Source organism: Gavialis gangeticus, unplaced genomic scaffold, assembly GCF_001723915.1.
Source record: "Gavialis gangeticus isolate Ggan-Ray unplaced genomic scaffold, GavGan_comp1, whole genome shotgun sequence".
Taxonomy (NCBI): domain Eukaryota; kingdom Metazoa; phylum Chordata; order Crocodylia; family Gavialidae; genus Gavialis; species Gavialis gangeticus.
In genome coordinates, this window is record NW_017729016.1 from 109,372 (window position 1) to 119,676 (window position 10,305).

Here is a 10,305-nt window from a genome sequence, read left to right on the forward strand (position 1 = left end):
CTATGAAACTATGAAACACCCCGGACATTCCCCAAGCCCTGGCCCTCCAACCCCTCCCCATCAAAGTCTTACCTGCATCCAGCTGTGCGGCTTCTCCCACCACCCTGCCTGGCTGCATGCCAGACACAAGCATGTGTGCGTGCAGACACATGAGATGTCCCCTGCTCCCCCCAGCCCCAAGCAGCTCCTTGCTAGGACAAGGTGGGAAGTGCCGGGAAAAACATCAATGCTGAGCAGAGCAAAATTCTGGATATTCATTAATATTTTTTAAAAAATGCCCGGATGGAGATGGGAGGACCCAAAAAGAGGACATGTCTGGGAAAACCCGGACATATGGTAACCCTAGTCATACCCAGTTTATCCCAGGGTAGTCCCATGCTCAAGGCAAACATGCTGTTCCTTGCTCCCCTGCGGCTGAGAGGCAAAGTGAGGGAAAAGCTGCCTATCGCATGCATTTACTCTAGGATAGCTGGAGGTCTGTTCACTCTGAATCCCTGAGTAATTTACATTGATGGACAAAACCAAAGTTTTTGATTTTACACAGTGATGTAAGCATGGTGTCTAATCCAGGCCCAGGCTTCAAACTTTAATTAAATCCTCCACCTCTGTCTCCTGCATGCTTGTTATGCCACTTTTCCAAATGAGATTAGCAAAGAAAGTTTGAGCCTACCCCCAAATCTTCTAAAAGGAGCAGTGGGAGAAAAGCCAGTAAAACATATGAACAGTCTATAAATAAAACGCGATAAAGATGGAAAAGAATGATTTAAGGGGAGGACAGATTAACAGGAGTGATAGGATGCATTTAATAGAAAATTAGCTTTGGGAATTAGGGAAAAGCTTCTCTTAATGCAAGATATTAGGTTCTGGAGTGGCTCACACGGGAGATGGAGGCCTCTGTGCTGGAGACATTGAAAAACAAGGTAAACAGCACTACAGAAAACCATCTTGTAGGGAACAAGCCTGTCCAACTCTATAGGACCTTCTGCAACATTTCAAAAGTGAAAAAGCTATACAGAAATATCTCTCCCCCACCGTGAATCTGATTTGCCAAAATCCCACAGTGGGAGAGAGAGGTATTATTTTGAGCCCTACTTGTACCAAAGGAGTTATTTCCTAATGCAGTGAATGGATTTTAGATGCTGCAGAATAATCCAACAATCCGTGAGCAATGCTTGACAAAACAAAACTGTCAGCTCGCTGCTTCACTTACCAATGTTTTCCCAAGTCTGTTAATTATGGAAAAACTGACACAGCCAATCCTCCCAGCAGCCCCAAAGAAACAGCTGGGACCAGAGCACTTCCCAAGCTCTCTGGATAGAAGCGGAGGAGCTACAATGTAATGGTCTGATCAGGGACAAAAGCAGATGTCAAAACATTGCTTTTAAAAAAGGATTTGTTAGGAAGAAGGAAGACATCAAAGGAAAGCAGGATGCCCCTCCTGGCACACTGTGAAGCAGCACTGTTTGGAGGAAGGACTACAAAAATGTGATGTAGCCATTTTGTTTGTTACCTCTTAAGTTACCAGGTCCATTAGCCAGTTCTCTGCTGCCGCAATAAGCTCTGTACTTACACATTTAAGTCGCAGCAGTTCTTGATGAGAATTAATTCCTCAATATACTCCCTCTTCGCATCTGGGAATCTTGCTTCCTGCAGCAAGAAAAGCTAAAGGTTATGGAGGTAATTAAAGCAGTTGTATAGCAGAACCTAGCAGCAACACCATCTGCAGGAACAGGAACATATTACTAGCACCTCTTTCCTACCCGGATGCTTTCTAGAAGATTTGCACTCAACCAGTTTGGAGAGTGGAAACTTTTGTATTTAGATTCCCCTCACATACCTGCTCTCCTCACCTTTACCTGAAGGGCTGAAGTAAGGATGCAAGGTAGGCCTTGGTTTGGCAGGCAGGAGGCATGATCTTATCATCATGATCTTTCCCTTACGAAATATTTAATAAGACCATGCTGCATGATATTCTGCCTTGTGCATAAATTGCTGGGAGTTTCGGGAGGGAAGTGGGTTGGTTTTTTTGGGGGGGGTTAAAACACAAGACTTGACTGGTCCGTATCTTACTACGACTAGCCAAGGCAGTAAAAAGGGTGACACTGTTCAACAGTGAATCATGCAAGAAGAATGGCATGTGGCCAGACTATTACATGGTAAACACATACAAAAATATTTCCATATGGATGTGATCAAATGTAACTGAGGAGCGGGAGGTATTAAGACAAGGTGTCTTTAAAGCATCAAAATGAACCTCTACTAGTCTAACAACCAAGATGAGGATGATCCTATAGGATATGAAGGGTTAGGAAGCAGGGGATATACATGGTGTTGGATAAATTTTTAAAACTTTTTTTTCTGGACAGAAGATCATCTCATAATTTTGTAAAGAATTTATTTATTTATTTTAAAGGAGAGTCTACTGACATTGTTAAAATTTGGGGGTTTGAAGTCCTAGGTGCATTCCACATGCAGCATTTCATGCATTTTCTCATTATCAAGTATTCATTACAACATCTGATGCAATTATCACTCCTTTGTAGTAAAGGGAAAGGGTACGTTAGTCTGAAGTCAAGCAGGAGGTGGGGTACAGATGTACCTTACAGACTAACTAAATCAGAGAGGCACGAGCCTTGGGAATTTCAGCGGTGGCTGCCAATGGCCTTCTCTCATTTTCTGAGCTCCCAGCAAGAGATGCTGGTGTTGGGCTTGCCAAGGGGACAAGCCCTGCAAGTGATGTCAATGGGAGAGCAATGTCCAAAGCAGGAGGTGCTACAAAATGCTATATGCTTTGGAAAAAGGAAAGGGGACATATGGCTAGGCAGGCATGGCCATCTCATTAGCAGAAAGGATACTTACCGTCTCTCTGATGAGCAATGCAGTGAGTTCTTTGTCCTGCCCAGCAGCTCCTTGCTCTGGAACATTACCTGAGCCCAGCTCATGAGACCCCTGTGCTGGGAAGGCTGGGCCTGGCTGTTCATTGTCTATTGCTGCTGGGTGGCCTTTTGTTTCTTCTGGCGGGTGAGCAGGTTGAGGAGAAGCAGGACCAGGAATCCCATCCTGCTGTGGTTCAGGTCTGGGAAAGGCTGGCCCAGGGGTCTCCTCCCGGTAGGCCACTGGCAAAGAACCCAGTTCTGCTTCGGCCTGCCCCAGCTGAGGAGCACAACAGTTTACTACAGGATGTGATCCCCTGTCCGCAGCCTTACAACAAGCTGGATCCAACCGGGTGCTACCTTGGTTGGACTGTCCGTTAGTTGCTGCTGTTGCAGCAGTGACAGCTGCTCCTCTGAGGTTTTGTAAGAGCTTTGCCCCCAAGTCTGCATGCTTTTGGCCTCCCGTTTCCACGCTTTCCTCCTGTTTTGGTTGGAAGTCAGCTTCTTCCAGATTAATAATCTCCCTTTTGCTCCTGAGTCTAGGACTGGTCTTTACTGCTTCAAACACACTTGGACCTGGCTCCAAGTCACCCTCTTGTTTGAGTAGATACCGGCTGAGTTCAGAGGGCCCGGGCAGCTGCGGAGAGTGGTTTCCATTCACATCCTTGCTTGGCCCTGCACCAGTCTCTGCCATGCGATTATGCTGGGCTCCCTGGCACGGAAGAGACAGAACCTCCTCTTGCAGGTTTATGGTCCTCATCAGCTTGGGTCCTCCTTCTCCCAACTTCTTGGCACGTTGCCACAGAGCAGCTGGCCGGATGACGTTGGGTCGCACAAGTTGCTGTTTTGGGGTCTTAAAAAAAAATTTTTTTTAAAAACTCAGTAGTAGAAAGGACTACATTTTTCCACATTGAGGAGTCAACTGTTTCATTTTTTTGGAAGACAAAGGAAGAACCTGCTCAGTGAGCAACATTACGATATCTCCCAAGCTCATTACAGGAAGCCTGCATTATTATAATTATTATTTTATTTTGCATTTCACTGCATTCTTTTGAGCTTGCTCAGCTGTGTTCTCTCTCAACATTAATAGCGACAAAATTCATCATGCCATATGTGACTTCTGGTTCTGAGTGGACTCTCTAGCAAGCTCATCTCCCCGTCCTTCCTTCCTATGAATAAGAGGCCAGAACTAATGAGTTTCATATCTAAATTTCAGTTCAGCAATTCACTCGACAGGCAGAAGTAACTAAGACTGAAGGTGCCAGGCCTGGCCACTGTTCCTGCTGCCAGTGAACTGAGGTTGCTGCACATGAACTTTTATTACTGTGGCATCCATGACAACTTTCAAACGGGGACGCAGAGTGGAGCTATATTAGTACACTTCCCTTCCAAAAAAAACCCCAAAACCCTAAAAACCAAATGGACCTACAGGAAAATTGAGAAAAGCTTTAAAAATGTGGCCAAAGAAAGCAGCTGTCCAGAGCCCTACAATCATATCCTTTAGCAAAAGGCTTAATTCCCACCAATTGAAGCCAGGGATGCAATGCAGAGGGCATGGTAGCAGTAATATTTCACCAAGCCAGGAGATCATCTTGGTATCGGGACATCAAACCAGGGCATTCATTCACTGCACAGAAATGACTGCTTGAGGCAACACTGGCATGTGACTGACCTCCCGTGTTACAGGGATCAAAACGTGATCACTGCATGGTTATGCCATATTGCTTCCTCAAAGAGGATGGAAACATGGAATCAATTTGCCACAGATTTCTTTAATGTCAGCCATTGGGATAATCCTATTCTCAGAGCCATGCCATGTGCTGGAGGTGGCCAGACGTTCTGATGGAAGAATTTTCCGTTGGCAAAAGTGCTAGTTTGTCCGAAGTGATGCATTTTGCAGAAATAAAGGAAATTCTGATACAATTTTTGGTAGAAACTTGCTTGCCTTCCAGCCAATCTGCCCATCCAACTCCCCAGCAGCTTATCATGAGATTCCACTTCAGCTCTCCTAAAATGGAGATTTTTTAAAATTTTATTCCTCTTTGTACGTGGGAATGACAGAACTTTGACCATTTGTTCCAGCTGGGGATAAAGACTGTTGTAAAGAATTCCCAAATACTTTATGGGTACAAACAACTATTTTGCAGCCAATTCCTTACTGTGTGGCTAAGGGGTTGATGGTTTTAACACTCAAATCATTTCTAGAAGTAGTGGTAAACTATCCAGAGGGGGGTGGACAAGAAAATGGACACATTTACCTTTCCTTCTAAAAACATACAAAGTCAAGGCAGGCAACCACTGCTAATTTAATATGGACTAGCCACCCATGGAGATTAGAGGTCCCAGTATATAGTGCTCCATTGCCTTGGATTAAAAAAGATCATTATGTTCTGGGAGCTGCAGTCTCCATCAGCCACAAGTCTAAGCAGCATGGCTGGCTCTACAGTCCCCGTTTTATCCAACAGAGACCAAGTCCTTCAGATCTCAGCAAGAGACCAAAAGTGACTTTCATTTAACTCCAAGTTCAAGTGCCTCTGTTGCGAGCACATGTTCTGGAGAACCCAAGCAGCCATCTGCGCTATGAGCTGTTTAGCAAAAGCAAAAAAGGATGCATGGCAACACATCTGCATGGAAAATCACCTCCTGAAGGATGACGACATCATCGTCCTCTTCCTCCTGCCGCTGCTGGGCCCCCGCATCTAGCAACGGAGGAAACTCTTCGTCCGAGGAATCCGAGATCGTGATCAGCCCGTCTTGGTGGTTTATGAAGTCTGCAGCAAGGCAGATAAAGTCATCCACTTGTTAAAGATTTGCAGAAGCTCAAGCACTTAGGACTGATCAGTGCAGTCCCAAAGTTTACACTGCAATGACAGGAAGGAGGTACCCACAAGACAGTAACACTATAGATCACTGTTACAGAGTCTCTATTTATGCTACTATGCTAACAGGCGGAACGTAGTACAAACGTGAACACCTCAAGGCGCCTAAAATGAGAGAAATATATGTACCAGATACATGTATTCCTTAGTGCTATGCAGAGACTTGACGATTCCTGTTTGCATAAAAAATCAGTTCAGGGAATGGCGAAGCAGCACAGGCAGCTCTAAGTGTTACGCTGAAAAGGCTGCGGGCAGGGCATCTATTCATTTCTGCAGAGAGCAGTGTAGGAGGCTCCAGCAGCATCAACAACTCAAGGCTGCTCATTTGACTGAAAACAAGCCACAATCTGGAGGAGGGAAAGGACTCCAAATGAACCCAGATCTCTCCTGGAAGCAATGCAGAAATCCTCGAATGACTGAGGGAGCAGATAAAGCCACCTTAAATGGCAATCTTGTCTAAGGCATGGAATTAAAAACCATGAACAAGCACACATGCCAGGACTGAGAACAAGTACTGGCCTGAGATTTTAGACTCTCTCTACTGGTTAGACAGCACCTGTCCCAGAGGCAAAATCTTGAGAATCAGCAAATCCAAATGCATGACTGCCATCTAGGCCACTGCTCACCAGCACAGATTTGTTCATTTATCCTGCTTGCAGATGTTAAAAAAAATAACACGGCGCTTTACTTTAAATTCTGCGTGCTCCCGTGCCAAGCCCAGCACATGCCCAGAAGAGGCAGCATGTTAGTTGGACCCGACTCACCCAATGTCTGTATAGATTGGGCGATTCAGTGGGGCTTTGTGGCACTTTTATGCAATAGCTAATTGACTCAGCTTTGAATTAAAGCCCCCAAAAGTCCCACTGAAGTGCCCAATCTATACAGATGCTGTGTAGCTGGGTCATAGTAATGTGCTACTTCAGTGGTGGCCGCGGGGTGGTTGGGGCCGTGGGCAAGAGAGTCATTTGGGGCCTCTTACAGGCTTAATTTTGATGAATTGAGCAAGTCGGACATTTTCAAATTTCAATTTCACTCTGCCCTATCCACAAAACTGCAATGAAACTAATTTAATGCAATATTGATAATACAAACATTCAGTGTTGTTGCAAAATTTTGGGGCCCCCTAAAGTGCGGGGCCCCGGGCGGTCAACTGGCTTGCCCTCCTCTAAGGCCACTACTGGCTGCTTCTTCCAGTAAAACAAATTTTGGGGGGTTTTAGGTTGTTTTTTTAAACCGTCTGCAAGCAGCCCTTCAGTTTTTAAGTAGCCCTCATTTATAAGGGTGTGATCTTCCATTCCCCTTAAAGAGGGATGAATCCTGCTGCACAAAACCCTTAGGATGGATGCAAAGTCAGCCTTGTTTCCAGGGAGGACCCTGTCTCACTACCTGTCCCACAGAGACTTGTGGAAGTTGCTCTCTCTGGGTTTAAACAGATCTCCTTTGGAGCAGGATTTGCTGTGTTGGGATGCATCTTCAGTGGCATCTATAGACAGCGCCAAGGAGGTTGGCCCACAGGGTCAGGCCCCTGCTGTTTTCAGACCTCCAGGGGCCTGATTCAGTGGGACAAAGGCCTGGGTGCTTACCCCGACTTGGGGCACACCACTGCAGACTGCAAGCCCTGGGTTCTCTTGCTTGCAGACACGCACCCCAGGAATCCCCTAGCAAGGGGTTCCTTGGTGCATGTGCTTTGCTGCCATGCCCTGGCTCCAGGGTGACTTGGGGTCACCCTGCACAATATGGGCTCCTGCAGGGGCATTCCTGGGACGTTCAGGATCAGACCCCTAAAGCCCTGGGAGCACCTGTCCAGACAGGCAAACAGGCACCAGACATGAAAAGGCGGCACAAACTACTATCAGGTATGGTCACACTCACAAATGTGGGCATTTGTGGCATGACAAAGGGTAAGACATCTGCTTGCTTGGCTTTCGTGCTGTCATAAACATTTGGTCTAGATGCATGAAATTATTCAAGGGAAGCCTTTAAACATCAAACTGGATGGGAGTAAACCTCTAAGAAGAAAAAGGGGCGATTCCATTAGCAAACACCACAAACAACGAGCCGCACGAGGAATGGTGGCAGGGCTTTTTTTTTTTTTTTTTTTAAATAGGGAGTCAAGGTAAATGGTGATTCTCCACAATCAGTGACCGACACCAATGTAGGCATCACCCTCGCACCTTGTCCAATTCTGATGGGATCTCATCTGTTTCCCCAGCAGGGCTAGACACTCGTAACCCTGCTGTTTCCACCTCCCAAGTCAACCGTGCTTGAAGCTAAAGGCCTTGTTTTTCTAAATGTTATCCTAAAAGAGAAATCCCCATGACAGTGTTTCATGCTAAAGGCTGTGCCAAGCAAAGAAATGCAGTTAGGCATAAACTCCCGAAGACAGCGTCACTGCCAGTGCTCTCAGCCAAGTCTTGAGTTACTCCAGAATGTCATTAAACAGGTGGGATTCAACACAAAACAAACCCAACAGATAGGAACCTGCAATTATTTTGATTTGGCATTTGATGTGATTTTTTGATTTGGCATAACAAGACAGAAGCAGGATTTTAACAGCAGCATCAAGCCTCAAAACAGAGGATGAGAAAAAAAAAGAAAAACACTGCCTGGTTCCTCTTTCAAGAACGGCTCACAGTCTGAGCCAGTTTGATTCTCAAATGGGTGAACTACAGATACCAAGGACTGAAAAAGCACATTCTCGCTAGGCAAAGGGAGAAGGCCATGGTGCCTTGTCAAATGGACCTTCCTAAGTCACACTAAGCCACTGGGAAGTTCAAGTTTGGCTCACTAAATGAACTGCTTTTAAAAGCCTTAAGATTTTCAAGACACCTCAAAATGGCTGAGAGAACAGATCTCATCAAAACCTCAAGCTCCAGTATACTGGAGATGTTGAAAGCAGAAGAGCTCAGCAGTTGAAAGACTTTTTGCAGCTTGTTTCCATCAGTACTGCTGCCCTTGACATGTCATCTCTCTGGTTAGGGACTGCAGGCATCTATCACTTACTGTATATGTTGCAGGGGTGTAGGTTGTAGCTATGTTGGTCTAAGCACTAAGCAGACAAGGTTCTTTGGGTAAATCTGATATCTTATTAGATCAATTCAAATGTCAGATTTACCCACAGAACCGTGTCTACTTACTGTATATACCACCCCCGTTCCCAGGGCAGTCTGGAAGCAGGCATCGCTACATGGCACCAGCCCTCAAATAATGAATCGGATTCAGGGGACAAAAATTTCTTCGCTCTACTAACATGCGATATTACTCCAAATAGAGCAAACCTCCACGATTCACATAAAAATCCCCATTTCTAGGATCAAAATGAGCTTTTAGATTATATTCTGAGTGGGAGGAAAGTGCTGCCTGCCTTCGGAGGATACTTTACTCACCAACAGAAATGAAAGATTCCTTTACAGGGCAGAGCATTTGGGTTTGGACTGATTTCTCTCCAAGGGCATGTACTAGCTCAATCATGACAACAGAGAAGACAACCTAGGATGCAAAGTCAGAACTGTTTCAGCCCAAAATGCTCAGAATCCATATGGTGGTATAACTGGAAAAAACAGTGGGAAAACTCAGAAACAGGAAGAACCACCCCCCAAAACAACCACATGCAGTAACAAAGGGATGTTACAGCCTGAGATGATTATTCACTTTCCCCTGATGGAAAAGACAGGAGATTGATGCTGATTCATGCCTTTTTCTCTCAAGTGAAAGCCACCTTGCTCCAAAGAGACGCACACAATTCAGCAATTAACTTTCACGTTTTGTCAATACATTCAAGGAGATCATCAGGAAGAGACTATAAAGTCAGAAATGCCCCAAATAATCGTTACAATCTGCTGGGCTATTCAAATATCCACTTACACAGACTACTGATGGATTCCCCACTATACACAAGGGAGTCACCCCCTTCTGCACTCCACTTAGCTTGAAAAAGGATACTGTGATATCCAAAACCTTGCTAGAAACATCAACCCACCTCCAAGTTGGTCTAATAAAAGATAATCAACTCAAACCAAAAGACTCTGTCTATTGTATAGCCCCACACCAATATGGCTAACCCCAAAAGAAAACTCCCAGGCTATTCAAAACGTTGCATGCGCCCGTTCTTATTACGCACCAGGACAAACCCACACTCCTCCTTCACCACAAGCCCATTCACATTCACTCTAGCAACGAGAAGACCACATACTGCACATGTTAATATATCAGATATGTCACTATCCAACAAGTCTTGTCCACCTTTCTCCCTGCTCCAAGTATTAGAAACCCATGTGTTTAAATAGGAGCTCTGAGCAGAGTTTGATCATTCAGGCAGTGATCCTAATGCATACTGATCCAAGCGATCTATATTTGGATGCAAAGATAGATTGCTTGCTGTGAACATGGAAAGGAGACCTGTGTCATGGATATTAAGTAGTGGCTCTCTCCGTGGGGCAAGAAGGAGCATTGCAGTGAGTCTGCCCTACAAATCCTCTACCTGCAGTTATCTGAAAGGCAGCATGTACGTCATTCCATCGGCTTCTACAAAACTTACTTTCTATAGAGCAGAT

At 45.2% G+C, this 10,305-nt stretch overlaps 1 protein-coding gene across 1 annotated transcript in view; it reads right to left on the reverse strand.

Annotated features, from left to right (window-relative positions):
- The window catches only part of RNF216 (ring finger protein 216), a 101,797-nt gene that overhangs the window by 89,931 nt on the left and 1,561 nt on the right, over window positions 1-10,305 (reverse strand). Inside the window, exons 2-4 of the mRNA XM_019512621.1 lie at window positions 5,514-5,644; window positions 2,860-3,726; window positions 1,571-1,647 (exon numbers count right to left, since the gene is read on the reverse strand). Of these exons, the coding sequence (XP_019368166.1) occupies window positions 1,571-1,647; window positions 2,860-3,726; window positions 5,514-5,644 (1,075 nt within the window). The remainder of the gene's footprint in view (window positions 1-1,570; window positions 1,648-2,859; window positions 3,727-5,513; window positions 5,645-10,305) is intronic.